General features: G+C 40.0%; 1 protein-coding gene across 2 annotated transcripts in view; it reads left to right on the top strand.

Annotated features, from left to right (window-relative positions):
- Window positions 1-24697, top strand: part of CTNNBL1 (catenin beta like 1) — a 178367-nt gene that overhangs the window by 33252 nt on the left and 120418 nt on the right. Inside the window, exons 2-4 of one of the 2 annotated variants that reach the window (XM_055265460.2) lie at window positions 4790-4978; window positions 9272-9378; window positions 18328-18467. In XM_055265460.2, coding sequence (XP_055121435.1) covers window positions 4790-4978; window positions 9272-9378; window positions 18328-18467 — 436 coding nt within the window. Of the gene's footprint in view, window positions 1-4789; window positions 4979-9271; window positions 9379-18327; window positions 18470-24697 lie in introns of both variants that reach the window. The other variant, XM_063633566.1, reaches the window with a different exon arrangement.

Raw genomic sequence — 24697 nt, 5'->3', positions numbered from 1 at the left:
AATGTTGCTGGAAAGGCAAATCCATTTTAGCTTGTATCAGGGAGCTGGAACCCCTCAGATGGAAATCCCCTAGGCCTGTGCTGTTCAGTACTATAGCCACTGGCCTCATATGGCTGTTGAGCACATGAAATTGGGCCAGTCTGTATTGAGATACACCATAAGTGTAAAATACATACCAGATTCCGAGGACCTAGTGTGAAAAAAAGAACGTAAAATAACAAATGAGTAATTTTTAAATAGAGATGACATGTTGAAATGATACTATTTTGGGTATGTTAGATTAAATAAACATATTACCTGTGTCTTTTTAAATGTGGCTACTAAAAAATTTAAATTACATCTGTGGCCTGTACTATATTTCAGTTGAACACTGTTCTAGATTGTTAAGCTCTGATAACAAGGCAATGTTTGTTTTGTTCACACTTACGTGCCCAGTACTCATCACAGTACCTCATACGGTTGGCACTTTGTTGAAGAAATGAATCCTAACTCTGATTATTCAGAGTGGTCAAATCTCTGGAATGATTCAAAACTTCCCTATTTGCAGTGTTAGTGTTTGAAAAAGAGATGTTTGAGGGTTAAGAAGAGAAATGAAGAGAAGTTGTTACAATTTTTGCCTTTAGAAGAGAAATGTGGAAATAAAACATATCAGGGCCTTTGCATGGCTTATTCTCTGTTGGAGGGGGAGGTGGGAGCTGCTGAGTTGCCGAGGGAGCTGTAGCAGAGCATTGTAATGGGTTCAGCTCTGCCATAGAGTTGTCATGAGGAGCTAAAGCTAAAGCTGAATACTGTGTGTGAGGGAGAAGGTTGGAGAAACAGTTGGTGAACTTAAAGGTAGCCCTATCAGGGATGGTATACTTACACTATCGATAAAAGTTAACAGTTATTCTTGTCTCAAGAATCCACACTGGCCCTATTAATCCCTGTGTCCCTATTTATACATGACCCTGTTGGAAGCCTGTGACTGGCAGCTGATTACTTGAAGACCCTTCAAGCCTTTTAACTCTTCAGTAAGTTATTTGTTGAATTAATGATTTAAAAAGTATTGTTTTAACTTAACCAGGGTCTTATATGACATATTTGTAGGTGGGTGTTTTTGCCTGAAAGTTCCTCAGATCTGTCTCAGTTAGGGTCCTGGAATCTTGGTAGATTAGCAGTTTTCCAGAGATCAGATTCAACTTTGAGAAGGGACCAGGTTGTCTTTGCAAGAGTTTATTAAATGATCTTAGGCATCCTGTCTCCCTGCTTATGAAATAGAGCTGTTAACTACTTCTCATTGCCAGAGATGTGGTGAAGATTGAAGTTCTGTAGAAGGAAAGTGCTATTTTAATGGGAATTTAATAAATGAAACTCCTCCTCTGACTTCTGAAATGTTTGTTTTAAAGAAGAGGATTGGAAGATGTGTTCAAAAGAGACATAGCTACTGTTTTTTTTTCTATTTTGCATTTCTTAACTGTGGCAATATTTAGCTTTCTCCTTTTAATTGGGGCCCACTGCCTTTTCTTTCTCTCCTTGGAGATAAACAGTCTAGAAATCTCCTTTCCGTGGAGAACTATGGAGCTCATGCCTTGACTTGGCTGCTGCAGTAGGCTCACGCTAATCAGAATCGCAGCAGGGCTTATTTTATGAGCTTGAAAGAATTAGTGTTCCCAGAGGGCTGAAGTTCCTTACCTGCTGAGGAGCTACAGATTTCCAGTTGGAAGCCTGCCATCCTTTAGGATGAATCTACCTTCACTTCCTCTTCTTACATGAAAACCACCACCTCCTTTTTTATTATAGCCTGTTTGTGGTTACTGGCATGTTGCTTTCCTTTTTATTTTTCTTAGGGTAGAGCAGTAATGATGATAGTACATTTTTGTAATTTTTGTCCTTATGGAAAATAGAGTGTGTTCATATGAAATTATCATCTAGCTCAGGGAGACGAGGAAGAGAGTGAAAAATAGCAGGTGGTACCCTACAAACTAAATTGTCGAATGTGAGTTTTCTAAGCAATGTCATATGCTCAGACTTACTAAAGCACCTGGTATGTGGAGCAAGCAGGAAACATGAATAAAGAGGGTAATGACTTTCTACCACTGGCAGAGTACTGTTCAATACAAGTCAAAAGGGGAGATGTGTAACATGTATAATAGAAAATTTGCTCTTATTACCAAACAACTTAGCAGGCTGGCAGTGAAGGTGGCATTTTCTTTTGTTTGGTAGTAACATACCACATTGCACCAAGCATATCGCTGGTGGGCGTGATTACTATATCAGATGAAGAAATCTCATTGAAGAATCTAACACAAATGTTTTGTTGGAGAAGACAGAATCATGTGGATTACCTCACAGTGATTTTATGTATGGTTGAGTTCTTTCACTTGAAGTTCACAGAGAAAAGAATTATAATGTCCATTTACAGATGAGGAAACTAAGGTTTAGAGAGGTAGGCGACGGGCCCAAAGTTGAGCCAGGAGTAAGTTGAGCTGAATGGAGACACTGGGCTGTTTGGTGTCTGTGCAGTGCTGTGTCTCTTCAGCTCTGAAGCCCCTTTCACTACTGCTCTGTTTTATTCTAATTTAATGGAAAACAGCAGTAAGAACTTCTTCATGGATTGCATTGTAAAAGGCAAAATGAGCTGGCTGCAGTGGCACACACCTGTAGTCTCAGCTATTCAGAAGGCTGAGGCAGGAGGATTGCTGGAGCCCAGAAGTTCAGGTCCAGCCTAGGCAACATAGTAAAACCTCATCTCTAAAAAGTAAACAACAACAACAAAAGGCACAATGAGGTCCTAACAGAGTACGGTAGAAAGGTCCTTGGACTAGGAGTCTGGAAGTGCCAGTTCTATTTTCAGTGGTGCAGTAATGGTTTTGTGATCTTACGTAATACTTGGCTTCTGGGCTTTTATTATTATTATTATATTTGATTTTAAAAACTTTTATTTTTAATTAGCAAATAATTGTATATATTTATAGGGTACAAGGTGATATTTTGACATGTTTACAGTGTGGAATGATTACATCAGGCTAATTAACAAATCATCTTTAATACTTTTTCTGTGGTGAAAATATTTAAAATCTGTTTTATCAATTTTTAAATGTACAGTTCATTATTATTTATTATATTCAGCATTCAGGGCAATAGCTCACTAAAGCTTATCTTCCTGTTTAACTGAAACTTTTTTTTTTTATGAGATGGAGTTTCACTCTTGTTGCCCAGGCTGGAGTGCAGTGGCACGATCTTGGCTCACCACAACCTCCGCCTCCTGGGTTAAAGCGATTCTCCTGCCTCAGCCTCCTGAGTAGCTGGGATTACAGGCATGCACCACCACGCCTGGCTAATTTTGTATTTTTAGCAGAGACGGGGTTTCTCCATGTTGATCAGGCTGGTCTTGAACTCTTGACCTCAGGTGATCTGCCCACCTCTGCCTCCCAAAGTGCTGGGATTACAGGTGTGAGCCACCGCATCCGGCCTTACTGAAACTTTATACTCTTTAGTCAACATTTCCCTCCATCTCCCTTCCTCCTCAGCCTCTGGTGACGATCATTCTACTCTCTACTTCTATGAGTTCAGCTTTTTTAGATTCCACATGCAAGTGAGATTACGAGGTATTCGTCTTTCTGTGCCTGGCTTATTTCACTTAGCTTAATGTCTTCCAGGTTTATCCAGGTTGTCTCAAATGACAGAATTTCCCCACTTTTTAGGGCTGAGTAGAGTTCTATTGTGTATATGTACATTTTTTTATCCATTCATCTAGTGGTGGACACATAGGTTGCTTCCATATCTTAGCTATTGTGAATAGTGCTACAATAAACAGGGCAGATATCTTCTCAGCGTACTGAATTCAATTCTGTTGGTTACATACCCAAAAATGGGATTGCTGGATCATATGATAATTCCATTTTTAATTTGTTGAGGAACCTCCATCTGTTTTCCATCATGGCTGTATTAATTTGTGTTTCCACCAACAGTGCACAGGGTTCTCTTTTCTGCACACCCTCAACAACACTTTATCTTCTGTCTTTTTCATGATAGCCATTCTGATAGGTATGACATGATAACTTAGTGTGGTCTTTCTTTGCATTTCCCTGATGATTAGTGATGGTAAGCATTTTTTTCTCATGTATCTTCTGGCCATTTGTACATCTTCTTTTGAGAAGTGTCTATTTAGGTCCTTTGCCCAGGCTCTGGGCCTTACTCAACTCTTCTGTAAAATAGAATTGGGAGTGCAGTAGACATTCAGAAGTTACATATGTAATATTTTATGTTTGTACTATTTGTGAGTAACTGTAAAAAAGGCTTTGTAATCTTTTGTAGATGTGAATTAAAACCAGGTGCTAAGAGGCTGGCATAGGGAGTTATATCTTGACTAGTACATGAGCTTAACCCAGTGTCCCCATCTTAAGATAGCTTTGTTGCTATTTCTGTATACATAGGAACTTTTGTGAAATGGCAAAACTGCATATAAAAATATTCCCACTGACTTTCATGGTATATTTATAGAATCATTAAGGATCTGAAAAATGACCACATAGAGCTTTACCCCATGTGGTGGGAGAAATTGTATGCTGGATGCTTTTGAGTCAGATAATTCTTGAAAGTTTTTAGGATATTTGCTGTCTGTGCCTTGCAAAGCCTTTTTTTGTAGAGTCAGGGTTTTACCATGTTGCCTCAGGCTGGTCTCAAACTCCTGGGCTCAAGAGGTCGGCCTGCCTTGGCCTCCCGAAGTGCTGGGATTATAGGTGTGAGCCACCACGCCCGGCTTCTATGTTGTATCCAGCTCTAAAATCCTGTGTTTCTTTTCTCTCAGCCCAATAGGGGCACAAAACGTCCCCGAGATGATGAAGAGGAGGAGCAGAAGATGCGTCGGAAACAAACTGGTACTCGAGAACGTGGCCGCTATCGGGAAGAAGAAATGACTGTGGTGGAGGAAGCGGATGATGACAAAAAAAGGCTGCTTCAGATTATTGACAGAGATGGGGAAGAGGAAGAGGAAGAGGTAATGTGGCAGCGCTGGGTGGGAGCTGAGATGGCTGGCCATATAAAACGTAATTTTGGGCCAAATACTCAGCTTGTCTGAGCTTCCCATCTTCATCTGTAAAATGGGGTTAAGAATTCATATTTCATTGCATTAATGTGAAGGTTAAATGGGCTAGTGCAGTTGGGAAAGCATCTTACGAGATGTAAAGAACGTGACAGAGTTTTAAAGTTATTCCATATTATGTACTGTAGGGGAGGATCAGGGCAGGCTTCCTGGATCTTACTGAGGACACATAGAAGACACTTGCATTATTATCTTTGAAAGAGGGGTCAAATTTCACCAAGTGGAAGGAAGGGCTTTTTGGGCAGAGAAAATGGTATTAACAAAGCAACAAAAGTGGAGAAGTTTAAGGGGGTGCCACAGTATTAGGTATTTAGGTGTGACTGCAAAAGTACAGCTTAGGGAAGGAGATTCCTCAGGGCCTTTCTCTTTGCTGTTCCTCAAGATGCCTTGGGGGCCTTTCCACTCATTCCTGCCTCTGGACCTTTGGACTTCTGTGTCCTCTGTTGGAATGCTCTTCTCCTTAATGCTTTGTATGACTGGTTTCTTCACATTCAGGTCTCAGTTCAGATGTTTCCTCCTCCAAGAAGTCTTTCCTGTGTAGCCCTGCAAGCCGTTCTCTCATTCCCTCATCACTGTATTCTGTATATTGTCTGCACAGCACGTATCATGATTTGAAATTCTAGTTGTTTATTTTGCTCATTGCTGTCCTCCTCCCAACCTCCCATGAAAACAGAGACTGGCTCTGTTCTGTTCACAGCTCTATCTTTGGCACCCAGAGCAATACCTAGCTCTTGGTAGGCCCTTAATAAATATTTATTGAATGAATGAAGCTGGGAAGAGTAGAGGTAAAATATCAGTGATTAAAAACAAAATGACCTTACCTCTGTGTCTTTTTAAATCTTTAAGTGTTAACTTGTGTGTTATTTCACTCTGGCATTTTGTTCAATATGAATTATGGAAATAGAGTCTTAAGAGCCAGCTGTTTTTTGGTTCTCTCAAAGACACGATGCTAAGTTTGGATTTAAAAAATGAGGCTGGCGTGTGAATCTGAGAAGAAGAAAAAATGGATTCATATTCCAAAAAGGTCTTTACTGTGTTGTGACAATAGCTCTGTCCTTATTAGGATTTGTACTAGTGCTAATTTGGGGGTCTGCCCCTAAAAGATGATGGCACTTTAGAAATACATGGTGGGAGACAGTCCTGAATTTTTGAATTTCCTCTCTGAGGGCAGCAGCCTTGCCAGGGCTTAGACAAACAGTGTGTGTAGCACATCCTCCCTCCCTTCCCTCCTCACCAGCTTCTGCTCAATCTGTTAGCCCTGCAGCAGCAGTTAATTGGCAGGTATAATTCCCATGTAGGGCAAGGCTGGTACTGGAGGATTAGGATAGTAGCTGTCATGGGTAAGTGGTTTCTAGCCTGAGAGACAGAAATGTAATGTGGGACCAGCCCTTCTGTTAAGGGACAGGGAAAAAGAGATCACTTTGTAAAAATGACACATGGAAGGCTACAAGTCCAGGAGTTATTTTCTCACTGCCACCAAAGTCCCATTTGATGAAAAACAAGTGATGTTTGCCCCTGTAAAGTCACATGAACTTGTAAAATATTATTGTCCTTTTTGTGCTACATCACCAGCATTCATCTTTCTGAAATCTCCCTCTGGTTTCTGACATTGAGCTATTGGAGATACTGCTGTGGCTGATGACTAAGACTGATAATTCAGTTTTCCCCCAGTGTTGGAGAGAAATTAAAGGAGGGAAGGCCAAACCCTGGAGAGGCTAGGACTTCGGAAATCCCGTGAGAGCTGTGTTAACACTAATGTGGTTTTTCTCCAGAGTGGGGCAAGATGTTAGCTAAGAAAAAAAAAAGTAGCAGATATTGAGCTTGCTTGAAAGTGATTTAACCCTTTCCTAGAAATGTTTTGATTATTTTAGTCAAATTCTAGTGGTATGTTGGGTACATTGTGCCTGTTGCTAATAATAACCATAACAGCTTGTATTCATGTAGTTTACAAAGTAGTTTTATGTACATCCTTTCTTCAGGTCATCTCTATGACCTTGAGAGATAACAGGTAACATTTTCATTCATCCCCTCCCTTCCCCTCCTCCCTTCCTCTGTTCCTCAGATCTTCACTGAGTACCTGCTGTGTGCCAGACACTGGAGAGTCTACTTATGCCAGAGAACAAGTAGACATGGGCTAGCAGTGGGAGTCTTTGCCCTGGTTTGGGATTGGAGAGATTATCTGGGCAGATCCTGCCAGATCCTTACATAGATCATGTGAGGGATTTGGGATTTTATTCTAAGTGTGTAGTGGATGAATTCAGGAAAGACCTAGGAGATAGAATTAGCTGGACTTGTTGAAACTTTGAGGAATATATTCAGCAGAGTAACATTGTCACATGGCTAGTAAGTAGTGAAGCTAGGCTCTGAGTCTTGACTGAGCCAGGACTCTGACTTGTTTTTACCATGTCAGGGAACCTCTCTTTAAGCTGTAGACCCTGGGGAGGAGTTAGGGGTTCAATAGAGAACCTTGGGATCTAGGAGTCATTGGTATAATCTAAGAAATGTGTCATGCTGAAAATGAATTTATGGGTAGCTCCCACTCAAAGTCCCATATGTGGAAATAGAAATTTAATAATAGAATAATAGCTAACATTTTTGAGTACTTATAAAATTATGGGATGATTCAGTGCTTTCCAAAAGGATCTATTTCAGGTTCTCTTAATAGCAGTTTCTTTATTGCTTTTAGGTGTGAGTTATGGTCAATGACTACAAAGCTGTGAAGCTTTGAGTTGGGATAGTGTTAAGAGAAGCAGGGTGCATTGCAGCATGTTAATTTAAACTGGAAGGGAAACTGAAGATAAAACGTGTGAAATTTCGGTGTAGATTTTTTGGAGAAAAATGATTTAGTTTTCAAATATTCATTTTATTTGCTTTCATAGGTATTATTCCAATGTATGAAGCCAGAAAATTCTGTACGGTCTACTAGCTTTTTTCTGCATTCTCTAGGCAAGGTTACTAAATTCTTGATGCTACTTCAGGATTCAAAGTACCTGTCTGAATTCCTTCTGAGCATCTAGTAAGGACCAGGCAAAGTAATATATAAGAAATGCTAAGCAGTGACTATAGCTAATTAACAACCGTTCTTAGTTTACGCACTGTGCAAAAACAGGCAGTAGGTTGGATTTGGCTCATGGGCTGCAGTTTGCCAACTTCTGCTGTAGGAAAAGATTAAGGGTCACTGTCACTGACTCAGAGTTTGACCTTAAACAATTCTGTTAAACCTGTCAGTCTTATCTTACATGTATAGCAAAGGATGACAAGGTAAATGTATAATAATATCATCTAATATTATTGCTTACTCTGTGCCATACAGTATGCTCAAGAAATATTTGTTGAATGAGTGAGTCTTTAACACCTTTTCTTTTTTTTTTTGAGACAGAGTCTCCCTCTCTCACCCAGGCTGGAGTGCAATGGCACAATCTCAGCTCACTGCAGCCTCCGCTTCCCAGGTTCAAGTGATTCTCATGCCTCAACCTCCCGAGTAGCTGGGACTATAGGCATGTGCCTGTATTTTTAGTAGGGATGGGGTTTTGCCATGTTGGCCAGGCTGATCTTGAACTCCTGACCTCAAGTGATCCGCCCACCTTGGCCTCCTGAAGTGCTGAAGTGCCCAGTCTTTAACACCTCAAACTGAATTTCCTATGTTACAGATAGTGGGCATTATGTGAGACACCCAATGTGATATACCCGAAAAGAATCATGTGATTACAGGCCCTTACTGCTCATTGTAATTGGAGAGATAAAGTGTGTACTGTGGCCGGGCACAGTGGCTCACACCTGTAATCCCAGCACTTTGGGAGGCCAAGGTGGGTGGATCACGAGGTCAGGAGATCGAGACCATCCTGGCTAACACGGTGAAACCCTGTCTCTACTAAAAATACAAAAAAATTAGCCGGGCATGGTGGCATGTGCCTGTAGTCCCAGCTACTCGGTAAGCTGAGGCAGGAGAATCTCTTGAACCTGAGAGGCAGAGGTTGCAGTGAGCCGAGATTATACCACTGCACTCCAGCCTGGGCGACAGAGCAAGACTCCATCTCAAAAAAAAAAAAAAAAAAAAAGTGTACCGTACATTTAACCCAGAAAGGTCAATGGCAGAGCGAGATGGGGTATAAGAGCCACAAGAAAGTAGTGACAATGAATGTGAAACCCCTGTGGACTGAAGTTTTTGCATTTGTCTCTTTGTACCAGGAGGAGCCATTGGATGAAAGCTCAGTGAAGAAAATGATCCTCACATTTGAAAAGAGATCATATAAAAACCAAGAATTGCGGATTAAGTTTCCAGACAATCCGGAGAAGTAAGATTCTGTTCTACTGATACCCTGTCTCCTCTGTGGCGTTTCGTTGGCTAATTTTGTTTTGGTTTTGGTTTGTTTTGGCTTTTGTGATTTGGGCCAGGAATCCCAGGATGACCCCCATGTTTGGGAAGTCACTAGAAGGACTCCCAGGACTCAAAGTCAGTGATACTCAGGGCTGTGGTTTATTACACAGGGCACACACCAGGATGAGCAAGGGAAAAAGACACATCAGGTGGCATCTGGAGAAATTCAGATACAGGCTTCCTATGTTTTCTCCTTCCCAGTGGGTGGGATTATACAAACATGCTTCTTTCTTCAGCAATGAAATGCATCAAGCAACATGTGTGCAGTGATGCTGTCCAGGGAAGCCCATTTCAGACTCTGAGTTCAGGGTTTTTATGGAGGACTGGTCATGTAGGCATTCTCTGCCTGTAATAACAACTAAAATTGTAGGCTCCTGGAAGGAAAGCAGCTGTTCAGTGCCCTGGGCTGACAAAGCAGCAACCTTATCACTTAGGGAACATTTCAAAAGCCGAGTTCCTGGCTGCCAGCCTAGGGCCAGCCCTGTAAGCCAGCCCTTTTCAAGGTCAGCCCTGCTATTAACTCTCCTGCATTATTCTTTTCAATGCCCAAAGAAGACTGATCATCCCTGCCATTAGCGATAGCTTTACTGTGGAGATCATGTCAGAGGCTCTGAAGTTAGACAGATATTGGTGTGATATGCACATGCCTTTGAATAAGTTACTTCCCTTTTTTTAGCCTTGAGTGTCTCATCTGTATAAGGAAATAATGCCTTCCTCACAGGGTTGTATGAAGATTAAAGGAGAATAATGGTAAGTGTTTAGCTTAGTACCTGGCACATAGTAGGTGCCCATGAGATGATAGTTAATGTGACTTTTGCTACACTGGCACCTCGGTGCACTATGAAGTGCTATATGAGGAATCTGGCATCTTTCAGTCAGTCTTGAATCCTAACCAAGGGGACTTTCACATTTATACGATTTTAATGTTCTAAACCTCTCTTTCTCTCCCTATCTTTGTCCCTCCCAGGACATACAATTTTAATGAATCAATATGCCCAAGGCCCCCAGGCAATTAACAGTTGAGTAGTACAGGCTTTGCACTGAAGTTCATAGGTTACTAGGGAGACTGACTATAAAGGCAAGGTAGAAGGAAACACACTTTAAAAGAGATATAAGCAGAGTTCTGTGGGTGCTTAGGAGAAGAAACAGTAAATACCAAGTTGGGGGCTATTGAAGATGTCACAGAAAAGATAGTAGTTGAGCTTGGCCTTCAAGATTCATTTGTATTAGGCAGAAAAGAACACAGGAAGGCATGCCAGGCAATATGAGAAGCATGAACAAAGGCACAGAGGTGTCAGAGGGCACAGAGTCTTCATGGCAACCTAGAGAGGCCAGTGTGGTCAACTATGTTGTCCCTGTGCTGTGGATGAGAAGGCAGAGTGGGGAGAATGTGGTTACTGGGCCTAGGGCCACAGCCCTCTTTGATAGTAGGAGTAGCTATTAATAGATCAGGGCCCAGCTTACCCAGCACCAGAGTCCTATCAGGTTTTGTACTGATCTCCACCATACAGGAGCACTGTGTGTGTGTGTGTAATTACACAAGTAATGCATGAATAGATTGTCATTCTGAAAATACCAGTGGTACATGAGTAGAGTGAAAAATGAAAGTTCTCCTTCACTACTCTGATCCCTTTCCATTCCTCTGCCTAGAGGAACCTTGTGAACAGTTAATTATGCAAATGTATTTGTTTCTACTTAAATCATACTGTACATATTCTACACCTTGATTTTTTGGGTCATCTAACAGATCTGTCCATAGTGGTACATGCATATCTACCTTGTGTTTTTTTAATTGGTACATAGTATTTCATGGTTTGGAAATACCATGACCTATTTAATTACTTTCTATTAATGGACATTTGATTATTTTAAATATTGGCTTTTATGGAAAATGCTATAGTGAACCTACTTGTAGATGTGTCTTTGTGTGCATGTGTTTCCATAGGATAGATACCTAAATTTTGAATTCCCAGATTGAAGGGTATGTACATTTTAATGATAGCTACTGCTAATTTTCTCACTATTTTTAAATTCTCCCTCCAGCAGCAGCATCTCTTTTCTTGTGTTCTTGCCCACAGTGCATGTGATCAGTATTTAACATCTTTGCCATTTGTTTTGTTGTTATTTCTGTACTCAGTGGTTCCTGCATTAGACTCTGTTCCTTTTAGGAGATGGACTGTGTCTTGTTTGTCTCTAGTGCCTACCACAGTACTTGCCTTGCTGTAGGTGCTCAATAAACATGAGAGAGCTTATGTAGTCCCTGTCATCTTTATTACGTCCTCATTGCCTGAACCTAAGGATACGTTATGAGGAAGCTATGCTGCGGGTTAATGACACTGGAAATTTAAGAAATTCAGTTTACTTCTTTGAACACCAATATTTCCTTCGCCCACTTGGTAGATATACGTCTCTCAATTTGGAGTAGAGTTTCTGCAGGTTATGTTCACCATCTACATCTTAGGTACCTTAGTGTTATGGTTCATTAACTGGTTTTAAGACAATGTGATTTTATTTAGTGTTTTCCATTCAGACAAAATGTATATACTATTTTAGTTTTAAAATCTGAGCATATGAAAATTGAAATTATGTACAAAGAACTTTTTTTCATGTCAAAAAGCAGTTAGGAAACTACATTGTGTTTTAACCTTGAGTTCTTGAATTCTTAATGGTGCAGTGTCTTTCATAATTCTCTAGATCAGCAAGGTGCAATTAAGATGAAAATTGCTAGAGTGTATTCGGATGAAACTTTCCGGTTGAGATCAGAAACATTCAAATTTATTTTCCCATATATCTAATTGTCATTTTGATCGCATACCCAAAAATGCCTCTATTCATTTGACTACATTTGAGATTCAGTTGACAGTTCTCCTTATGCAGCCTCCAATTTGCACTGCGTGATCTTTCTCCTAAACACCACATTGATTAGAGTGTGCTGTTTCCTTAGAAAGTCCTTTAATAGTTCTTCTCTTCATTTTTGCAGGGACAAAATTACTTCGTTTACTGATTTTCAACCTTTTTGGTCTCAGGATCTCCTTGTACTCAAATTGTTGAATATCCCAAAGTGCTTAGAAAATTCTGGAAAATACAAGAATAGACAAGCACACATTTCATTAGCCATCAGGACAATGATGTCATCATATCATGGAGCCCTTCAGAAAATCCCATTGTACACTCCTGAGAGAATGAGAGTAAAAAAGGCAAATGGTGTCTTAGATTTATTATAAAATAGTTTTGATCTTATAGTTCCCTGAAAGGATCTCCAACCACCCCGCTACCCCATCCTAGGGTCCTAGGACTACACTTTGAGAACTGCTGATTTAGTTGGATAGAGGGAGCATCATGTTCCCCCAGCAGTGATTGCATTTAGGACTTATCAATTTCCGTGGCTTTCCCAGTGTTTTTGAGCTTTGCTGGTCATTTGCTGATATTCACCCTTGTGGTTGAAGGAGAATATCCTGCTGGTCTGAAGCAAATGCACATGGGCAGCCTAGGAAAATATTCTCTGTCATATTAGATGGAATCGATGACCCCATCTCAGCCTGGGTTACTGTTTTAATATGTTACTCTATTGCTTTCCCGTCACCTCTAACTTGATCCTTTCCCCCAGCTGTGAGTCATCTATTGCTGAAGATATGCCTAATTCCTAAAGACAGTTCTCTGCAAATAGTAGTGTGTGCTTTAAATGAGTAGGCTCATGAGTAGGCTGTGCTTGGTCAGGCAAAACAGAAGATGACTGTTATAGCATAACAAACTTGAGGGTACATAGATTCATTGAGTACTTACTATGTGCCAGCTATTATTAGGCACTGTATATATATATTATCTCTTTTAATCCTCACTATAGGAAGATAAGGAAATCAGGGTCTAGCAATAAGTTAGTTAATATTCTGTGTCTTGCTTGATCAGTTTGGGACACCGCGCTCTGTGTTCCAGTGACACTTCTCTTGGGTAGTACCAGGCACGCTTATAATTAATGGTTTGTGATAGATTATTTATATTTAATGGAGGCCAGAAACTGGGATTATTTTATCTGTTATATCCTAAGAGCCTAACACAGTGACTGGCACCCAGTATGTGCCTAGTAAATATTTGTTAATTCACTGTTCATGGCCACACATCTAGTAGACAGCATGGCTGGGAGTATGACCCAAGTCAATCTCATTCCCAAATCCAGCATTTCTCGCGATATCTTGTTACTCACGTAACACTGGACCCAGTATATTTTTGTAATATTTCCCTGCTTGCAGTTTTATTCTGTGCTTGTTTTGTTTTGATAATTTTCTGACTTCCTAAACTTAAAAGCATTGGGTTAAGACCATATTTGGAAGAAGAATCTCAAAGTTGGAAGGAACTGAGAAGCACAGTCTATTCTACCATCTAACTCTTGGTATTTTTTTTGTAATATCATCCTTTATTAACTATCCCAGTGAGAAGGATCTAACTTTCCAAAGGAAGCTATTCCATCATTTGGCAGCTTTGACTCTTAAAATTTCAACTCAGAATGAGAAAGCATTTCAACAAATTCTTATATGAGATGTGTCTAGACTCCTTAGAATCTTGGTTGTTTCCCTGAATTGGTTTCCACATCCCTTCTAAAAGATGGTTCCTTGAACAGATGTCACAAAGTTTTAGGGTCGTTGAATCAGCATAACTCTGTATTGTCCTCTTTTAAGTACCCTAAAACCACCGTAGCACTTGTGGCAGCTGTTTTCATCTGTGCCCCCATTTACAGGCATCTCCCAAGTTTCTGTGTTGGACCAAGGCCTGCGTCAGGTGCTGGATGTCCAGAGATGAATAAGAAATTGTCTCTGGCAGAACTGTCTCATGTTCTGATTTGTATTACAGTTATGGTTCACTAAAGCCATCAAGTTCAGAAAGAAACACATGTGCCCTTATGAAACTGTATCTCTCCCAGCCTTCACATTTGTACTTGACTTTTTGGTTCATTAGTTTTCTGTGTGGATCCCAGGTAATTTTGGTTAGATTTGGCACATCATTATTGCCTGTCAGGAACTTTTGAATTGATTCTGTCAGCTGCTGTGCTTACTGTCTCTTTAAGCTTTGTGTCATATAACATTTTTTCATTTTGCCTTTTATATATCTTTGCTCATGTTATTGATTAAAAAATAATAATAAAGTACTTGATCTAAACAGGCCTAAGGACAGACCCCTCCAGGTAACTAACAATCGTTCACTTTATTTATTTATTTTTTTTGAGACAGAGTGTCACTGCATTGCCCAGGCTGGAGTTTAGTGGCACGATCTTAGCTCACTGCAACCTCCACCTGCCAGGTTCAAGCAATTCTGCTGCCTCAGCTTCTCGAGTAGCTGGGATTACAAGTGTGCGCCACCACACCTAGCTAGTTTTTGTGTTTTTAGTAGAGACGGGGTTTCACTGTGTTGGCCAGGCAGGTCTCAAACTCCCGACCTCAAGCGACCCGCCCACCTTGGCCTCCCAAAGTGCTGGGATTACAGGCATGAGCCACCACATTTGCTGTCGATCACCTAAATCACCAGATCTTATACTGCACTCAGCACAATTTTTCTTTTTTTTTACTGTTTAGGGCCCAGTCTCCCTTGCCAGTTCTTCCAAGTGAACTGGAAAAACCTCTTGTCAGGTTGTTGTCCAGAAATCTTGTATACACACACTCACATAAGGCAAATAAGCCTTAGAGGTTTGTTGAGGTCTTTGAGTTCAAGGATTATGTAGATCTCCTGGCCCATGGAATATTTGAATCCTTCTGCACCAGCCTTACTGAGTCATGATTCTGATTTAGCTTCCACACTTCAAGTGATCTAAAAAATTAATCTATTTGCAAGCAGAGAAGGAAGTCTTTTAAAAAAAAGGTATTGGGGGAAGATCTTGCTAAAATAATTATGAAATTTACTTGGAATAATAAGTGAGAACAGGCAAGGAAACACTGAAAAATAAAAACAAGGGAGTTTTTTGCAGTAACAGACATAAAACATACTATAAAGCTATAACAATGTGGAAGTGTGGTCCTGACTCAGGAATTTACAGACGAATCAATGAAACGGAGTGAAAAGCCCAGAAACAGAATAAAGTACACATTAAAGTTTAGTGTATGATAGATGACATTTCTTTAAATCTCTGGGGAAAGATAGATTATGGTATTGGAGCACTTGGCCAAACATTTGTAGAAAATAAAGTTAGATTTGTGCCCTATATCAACACACTAAAATAAATTTCAGATAGATTAAATATTTAAATATATAAACATAAAAGTACATCTTAAAATATATCTTCTTTTAGCACAGAAAATATTTTGCTCAGGATACATGTAAAATAGAGTTCATAAAGGCAAAGATTTTGCTACTTGAACTTTTTAAAACCTTTATGTCAAAAGGAAAAAAAAAACCCTTTATGTCAAAAAGCACAATGTCCAAATTAAAGGGCAAACACTTTTCTCTGATTTATTTTTTTGCAGCATAGTATAGAGATTAATTTCCTTAATATACGGTGTTTATAAATCTATAAACAAAATGAGCATCCTAATAAGAATGGGCAAAGAAGAAATACAAATAGTAAACATTAGAAGAATGTTAACCATCTTACTATCAGAAATGCAAAATACAAAATGAGTTGTCTTTTCTATCTCAAATTGGAGGAAATACTGTTTGTGAAAACGGTAAGGGGAAATAGGCACTTCATGCACTATTTGTACTTTTCTGGCAAAATATATCAAAATCTATTTAAGTCATGCTTACTCTTCGACTTGTCCCTTTCCTTCCTGGGAATTTATCCTAACACAATAATTAGGAATGCATATATCTTAGTGTCATTTGTTAAAGGGAAAAAAATGGGAATTATCTGAATGCCTGACAAAGGGGGATTGGTTAATTAAATCACAGTGCGTCTACTCAAGGGAATATTGTGTGGCCATTAATCTATGATTTAGAACAGGGATTGTAGATAAGCTTAATCTGCCACACCCAGCCTTTGATTCATTCATAGTCTCTTCTTGGAACACTGTGTTGAGAAGGATTCTGAGGCCAGCCATGTCGGCTCAGCGGGGAAGAGTGCTGTGGTGAGTGAGGGATTTTGCCATGGAGAAGGAGAAAGACCCATAGCAGTTTGTCAGGTATTGGCTTCTCCTATTGTAGTAGAATAATGATAAGGGGAATTATTTAGCCTATATTAACAACAACAGCAAAAATTGAATATAGAACTATATACTATATATATAGGCTTACTTTTTGGGGGGAAAGTCTGTGAGTTGAGAAGAATGACTTAAACATACAGGCAAACATACATGGTATTGAAGCAGTTGGTCAAACATTCACAGAAAATAAAGTTAGACCTTTGCCTTATATCATACACTGAAATAGAATTTAAGAGTCTGTGAGTTGAGAAAAAGGCTTAAACATACAGAGTATTATCAATGGTTATTTTTGGTTAGTAGGCTTATGGATGGTTTGTTTACATTTTTGAGGGATTGCTTTTCTTTCCCTGGTTTTCTACAAAAAGTATTCTGTAATTGGGAAAAAATATATAAGCCTGTAATTAAAAATATTAATGGAGAAGAACAGTAATAGATATTGTTTAAAATATGGGCATGTTTTAAAGAATTCTAAGTCTCTAGAGTTTGTTCCTTACCGAATCCAGATTTTTGGAGAAGCTGTATCTACCCAGCCCCACAGCATCTGAAAGTTGATGAGTGCTGTGTGACTTCAAGAGTCCCTGCTTGTGTTCCTTTTCTTTGTGCCCTCAATTTAATTCAGTAGGCATCTGTGGATATAAGAGACAAAGATATATTTCCTGTCTTTAAGAAGTTTACTTTCTAGAAGAGAAGATAGACATATTACAGTAATAGTAGCAGCAATAGTAATGAGAACAAATACATACATCGTGCTTTTTATATGCTAGACATTGTTTTCAGTGCTTTATATGTCCTTACTCATTTACTCTTTACAGTGGCCCTGTGAAACAGATAACCTTATTGTCCCTATTTACAGAAGAAACTGAGGCATAGAGAGGCTAAGTAGGTGGCTAAGCCAGGTTCAAACCCAGATAGTCTGACGCCAGAGTCAGTTTAACCACTGCTTCCTCTCAGTCACTCTGTGTCAGGTATTGTTCAATTGCCTTACACCAGATTAGCTCATTTCCATCTCAGAACAAACCTTCCTGTCTTGTTCATCCAAGGCTTAATCAGCATTTCTTATATGTCAAACACCGGGGGAGGGCATGCAGCGTGAATGCAAAATAGTTCTGTTCTTAGTGCCTGGGCATAGGTTTGTTGAAAGGTTCAGGTATAGAGATGTGAGTAAAGTATCATGCTGTGTAAAGTTGGTGGTGATTGTAAGATGCCAGAGACTAGGTCTGCTTTTCTTAGGTATCTGCCTCTGAATCAGCTCCAAAGAGGAGGAAGAGGGAGGGTATTTTTGGATACAGAAAATCTTATCTTCCTTTGGGTAAGGAGAATAACTGGCCCTTGATCTGAAGTGGGAAGTAAGAGAAACCCTTTTTTGGATGGGTAGTAGGATAACTATGTTCAGGGCAACAGAGTGAATTGCCACACCAAGGGGTAATGGTAGCTAATCTATAAGACTGGTGGGCAGATCGTTTAGTGCTGCAAAATGCTTTGGGAGCCTCTGAAAGGCAGCTTGTGACTGCAAGAGTAAGGGAACCCTGTAATGAGATCTGAATCTAAGATTGATTTTTGTAATGAGGAAATCGATTTCCCAAGGAAATTGTGTGACAGTATGATGTTTGGATGAGTGTACTTCTTGGTTGGTCTGTTGTAGACACTTTGACAGATTGTCTTGATGTCTAGATTGTTGCTATTTGCTCCTCATTGCTGATAGTGCCCCTTTCCTTCTAATGATATCTTGTTTTCCCTCCTAGGTTCATGGAATCTGAGCTGGACCTAAATGACATCATTCAGGAGATGCATGTGGTGGCCACCATGCCAGACCTGTACCACCTTCTGGTGGAGCTGAATGCTGTACAGTCGCTTCTCGGCTTGCTTGGACATGATAATACAGATATCCTTTCAGATCTGACCTCAGTAGGAGAGATGACATGGTGGGGAAGTGCTATTACTCTCTCTCCTGTCTCTCTTTGTAGATGTGTGCTATAAAATCTGATGTTCTGTTTCCATTCTAATTATCTTCTATCTTGAAACACACAATGCTTTTTACTCATTTAAAAATCTGGTTTTTCTCTATTAACAAATCTTGCAAATCTTGGGCAATCCTTAATTGTCCTATTTGCTCTTATTAGTACTAGAATTCATCATGATATATCTGTTCATACATTAACAGCTTTACTTTTCAGGATCTGGATTGGAAGGCCCCTTTTGGGGGCAAAGCCAGACAGATTTGAATCTGTAAATCTAGGCATCTTTCTGCTAACTGATGGTCCAGTGGACTTGAGACTAGAGGAGGTGGTGAACCATGGTAGAAAGCACATTTGGATGTATAGGAGGACAGGGGAGGTGTTCTGTTTTGTTCGTTCCTGTATTTCAAGTTCTTAAAAACAAGGCTGGGTGCGGTGGCTTGTGCCTGTAATCCCAAGACTTTGGAAGGCCAAGGTGGTTGGATTACTTAAGGTCAGCAGTTGGAGACCACCCTGGCCAACATGGCGAAACCCTGTCTCTAAAAATATAAAAATTAGCTGGACGTGGTGGTGCACACCTGTAGTTCCAGCTACTTGGGAGGCTGAGGCAGGAAAAGCTCTTGAACCTTGGAGGCAGAGGTCGCAGTGAGCTGAGATCGTGCCACTGTATGCTACCCTGGGCAACAGAGTGAGTGGGACTCCATCTCAAAAAAAAAAAGAGACTGAGTACACAATAAATAGCATTTAATATTTGTTGAGTGCATGTTAGACCTAAACAGACAATCTAGGTTTGACTCTCAGCTGCATTTTTGTGTGAAAGACGGTGCCCCTCCACAGCTTGTATTCTTCTTTGCACAGGTAGAGTTAATAACTTTTGTCTTTCAGTGTTATTTTTATTTTTATTTGTTTTTAGAGACAGGGTCTTGCTTTGTCACCCTGACTGAAGTGCAGTGGCATAATCGTAGCTCACTACAGCCTCAAACACCTAGGCTTAAGTGATCCTACTCCTTAGCCTCCTGAGGAGGGACTACAGGTGCATACCACCATGCCTAGCTAATTTTTTTTTATTTAATTTTTTTGTAGATGGATCTTGCAATGTTCCCCAGGCTGGACTCAAACTCCTGGCCTCGAGTGACTTTGCCTCAGCCTCTGGAGTAGCTTTCTGTGTTACCGAGAGGATCAAAGGAGTGTATAAGTGCTGAGCACAGTTCCTGATACATAGTAGGCACTTGGTAAATGTTACTTGTCACTGAATCTGATTCGTGACTTCCAAAACCATTTTATACTTTATCTTGGCTATCAGGTGTGCAGTAGCTTTATTGCAAAGGCTTTTGATGTGCCTATGGACAGGGTTATGTTCATTAAACCAAATTCTCTTCTAGTAGTTGTTCTGTTTGAATCCAGATTTCCAAAGGTAAGAGACAAATGTAGTTAGTCTGCTTGAGTGATATTCACAGGGAATCTGCTGTTGCTTCATGTTATTTTCATCTTTCTGATAATCTCTCTCCTGAGAGCGTGTCTGACTTAAGTTCTTGCCTGGCTGATAATTCTCATAGAAATAAATCAGTGAATAATTTTAATGCAGGCTTCTTGAAGGGCAGTCTTATGACATTTCTGATACTTCATGTAATGTTAGATAGCATCAAGAATTGATCTGTTAGCTCCCAGATTTATGACTTTGTTCACCAGGGTTTGCTGTGGGGTTCTGGGTTGTATAAGAACCCTAGTTAGCTTGTTGCTGAGTGAGCTCAGTGTATGGTCTCATGAAATTCATTCAGTAGACCTGCTGTGAGTGCTCGTGATGTACCAGGCACTGTGCTAGGCCCTTAGGAACCATAAGCTGTGCTGGTTGCTCAAGCAGCATCAGTCAGTAAGTATATATTGGGTATTGTCTTGGTCTGTTTGGGCTGTTATAACAAAATACTATAAACTGGGTGGCTCATAAATAACAAAAATTTATTTCTCACAGCTCTAGAGGCTGGGAAGTTCAAGACCAAGGCACCAGCAGTTTTGGTGTCTGGTGAGGGTCTGCTTCCAGATTTGTAGATAGCTGTTTTCTCACTGCGTCCTCACATGGTGGAAGGAGTGAGGGAGCTTGCTGGGTCTCTTTTTAGAAGGACACTAATCCCAAGGGCCCCACCTCCAGGTACCATCACACTGGGGATAGGCTTCAACATATGAATCTGTGGGGGGGTATAAACATTCCGTCTTTGGCAGGTAACTGCCATATGCCTAGCTGTATTCAGGGCACTAATGGTCTTCACAGACTCAGTGACTACGAGTTCTAGTTGTTACTTCACATTTCAGTTTACCTACAGAAGGGTAGATTTCAGAATCTGATCAGACTTTAGAGAGGACTTAGCTCAGTACCTTGTTTGTTTCTACTTAGTGACAAGCGTGAGGTCCAGATGTTGGACAGCTAACCTGAGGTTAAGACAGGCACTCCAGGTCTGTGATTTTCAGTCCGGTGTTCCTCCAGTGCACCTCGGGTCTTCCTGTGGGATTTACAACATTGCTGACAGAGTCGCATGGTCACCTGTTACCCTGTATATTAGTGCAGAAATGACTTATTTTCTTTCTGGAAACACCACTGTCATTCTTTTTTCTATTCCTGCTAACTCAAAATAATAGTAACAGCTTTTGGAAGATACTGACATTTTGCTGATTCACCAGCCTGGCTCCTGCTGGGGAGAAGACTGACACAAAAAACGCTGCTCGACATCGGCATATTTGGGAAAGGCAAGGGCACAGATGTTCCAAGTTGTTAAGTTCTGGTCTTTAAAAAGGGAAAAAACACATCCCCCTATAATAACTTTGACAGATTGCCATTTCCCTCCTGTTTTCTGAGAGCTGAACTGTTTTTTTTTCCCTCTTGTATGCCAACCTGCACCCAACTGCCCTAATGATATTTTTTAAAATCTGATTTTTTATTATGTCTTACATCAAATTTAAAGTGCATTTGAAATTTTTTAAATTACCTTAATTTTAATTAGAGGCAGTAATTAGGGTAAATGTCATCCTCCTCAAAGTACGATTTTTCTTGAAAGTGATTTCAGGAAAGGATAGGTCCTCTTGACTTGCATCTGCCACATCCTCTGTTGGTTGGAATATTGCTCTCCCTGCAACATTGCACTCTGCTGCTTGTCTTATCTGTGATCTATAATGGAAATTTTTCTTCAGGAAACGGTTGTTAACAATTTACTGTTGTACAGCTGTAACTGCCCAAAACACCTTACCATGAATAAACAATTTCATGGCAGTCATGACTTAAATTTTTAATCTTTTTTAACTCTTCATTTATCAACCAAGACCATACATGGTTGGTTATGTTCCTAGCAAGCACAGGTCATCTTTGCTTTGTCCTCCTCTGTGAAAACATAAACTGCAGGGATTTTAATTGGATCAGAGCCTGGTTTGTTGTAACCTTAAGAGGCAGAGGATGTGAGAAAACAGCTTGTGCCTCATCCTTTCAACCGTGAGAAGCAGCTTCAGAGTTTATTCTGGCGCTCTGCATCACTGCTGCTGGTGAAGGCTTGTCAGCGCTTCTGTGCCTCATCTGCCCCCTTGAGAGGCTGGAGCCCAGCCATCGGTTGGCTGCAGAATGGATTCTGATCTGTGGAGAGCATATCTTGGGGGTGGGGAGCACACACCTCACATGGTTTTGGAGGGTTATTCTAAATGCAGTCAGAGGGAGCAGAAGGTGGAATCCAGCAGCTGCTGCCTTTCCAAAATATGCTTTTTAAACAGTTTTTCCTTTAAAGTAAATCATTAAACGTGTTTAGAGCTCCTTTCTTGTGAACCTTTTAGAGTGTTTCTATGGAAAAATAAAACCAAAGTTACACTTAAAGATATTTTCTTAAGGTATTGCTAAAAAATCCATTTTTGTGGACTGCTTTAAGCCAGATTTACTCAGTTGGCCCAAAGGAACAAGGAGGAATAAAAGGGAAAAAAACAAACCACAACAACAATCACATGGCACCAAATTGATAAATATTCTGTTTTTGTATGTCTTTTGCCATGTTCTTAATTTGAGTGGTCAGTTGAGTCCTTTCTAAAGTTTTTTTGGTAGATCACTGTTATTTACTGATCCATATGTGTTGGATGCTAATAAAAAAATAACAACTCCAGTTTAAAGCAAAAGCTCTCAAGTTACCACCCTCCCCAACCATGGTGTGCGTGGAAGGTGCCTTTGGAACAGTATGCTCAGGAAACGCCACTGATTGGAGCCCTGAGAAGGTGTGGGTCATCTCTGGCTTGGGGGTGTGGGGAGTGGAGATGGGTAAGCTTTTGACAGACATAGAGATTAGCATGCATTTCAGGTTTATTTTTGTAGTCTCTCCCTTTGCAATGGAAATTGCCATTCCTCATACTCCGGATAGAAGCTGATGTGGTCTTGCTGGCTGCCCATGTAGTCACTTCAAATTTATCAAGGTATCGGGTCCATGGCTTAATTAAAAAAAAAAAATCATGACTACTGCTTCCCAGCTAAATGCCTTTATTCTTTAATAATAATAATAATCCAGTAATCTAAACCCAATTTATTCAAAGTCAGCTTTCTCTCCACCCCTTTGTGAGACAGAAAAATGAGGTCTCATTGTAATGTTAACTTAAGGCACCAATACATTGGGTTGCATGCTAATATTTAAGCAGGGAAAAATTTTTAAGTGGCAGAGTAGATCATTATGCTGATGGGGCAGCCCTTTTTGGTGTGGAATAATTTAGGGAGTGGTCATTAACACTGTTCTTTTCCAAATGACTGTTTAGTTTTCTTCTGATTCTAGAAAACCTGGAGAACTTACAGAGTTGTCAAGTGAGTTTTGTGTACTGTGGGAATTTGGAAAATAAGGAGGAGGCAGGTTTTTTAGACCAACAGGGATCAAGATCTGAACTTGAGTAGTGTGGGTCTGAGAATACTAAAGTGGAACAAACTGACTGAGACTCACCGTGTTATCCCAGAAGGTATGTACAATAGTCAAGGGTGCCTTGTGTTACAGACCCAGTGCTAATGAGCAAGAATAGGGCTGGGAAGGGTTTGAGCCTCCTAAGGGGCTTTCTTCTAATTGGACTGGGAGGGAGTTGGTATTTGCTCCATTGCTTTCCTGTAAGCACTGTCTAACAAGACTTACATATTTTGAGCTGTTATTTTGCTAGGAGCTATATTTGTCTTGATATTTCCAGAATTAAAATTACATTTAGAATAATTTACTTCTTTTTCTCATCTGTCATCTGACTTCTTGATATGTATTGATAAGCCACTTATTTTTTTGGAACCAATTAAATGTGCTCTGAAGATAAACACCTTAGGTTAAAAGTGCCAAAATGGCAATGTAGAAGAAGGATCTTTTAATGTAACTTGAAACAAACGGACAAACTAACAAAACCTGGTACCAGATTAATGTAACTTTTGGTCTTGTTTATGGGTTTTAGGTGAAATCTATGTCCCTGGAAGATGAGGGTGGTTGTAGCCTGCTTTGGACATTTCCCCTGTGGCATATTACACCCCACTGGCATTTAGTAAGGACTTACTAAATGTTGAATGAGTACATTTTCTCCTTCATATTAGTTTGATCTAGGATTGGGATAAGAGTCCAGGTTCATTCTAGGTAGCTTTGTGCCAGCTGCTTTAAAAGGAGAAAAAGACCATTTTGTCTGTTTTGAAATTCGTCTGCATTAATTGAGCTATATCTAATTACTGTCCTAGTCTAGAAATTAAAGAAAATATATTTTTTAACTCACATTTATTGCATTAATCAGTTATATTCTCTGAATCTATAATGGTTTATTTGTCTTAAGAAAGCCTTTTTGAAATGACTTTTAAAAAGCCATCTGCTTAATACATCTTATTTCCCTGTCTTTGTTGTTGTTGTTTTTTTTTAATAACTTTGTTCCTTGTGGACTCATCTCATTGGAGATTAATGAGATTAATGCTTAATTTCTGTACCAAGAACTCTAAGTGGGATATGGCTCCAAAACAAATATCCACAGCCAAAAAATAGAAGTAAACACCACTCTTTTTTTCCAAGAGTCATTGTGTTATGGACCATTTCGTGCCCAGCTGGTCTTTTCTGGTTTACCTATTATTACACTAACTTATTGCCCCAGTAGTGGACAGGTACAGAGGGAGTGTGTGGGTGGCCTTTCTACTCGACATGACAAA

The sequence above is a fragment of the Symphalangus syndactylus genome, chromosome 24 (assembly GCF_028878055.3).
Source record: "Symphalangus syndactylus isolate Jambi chromosome 24, NHGRI_mSymSyn1-v2.1_pri, whole genome shotgun sequence".
Classification (NCBI taxonomy): Eukaryota; Metazoa; Chordata; class Mammalia; order Primates; family Hylobatidae; genus Symphalangus; species Symphalangus syndactylus.
The sequence above is the reverse complement of the archived record's forward strand: the minus strand, read 5'-3'. Positions and strand labels throughout refer to the sequence as shown.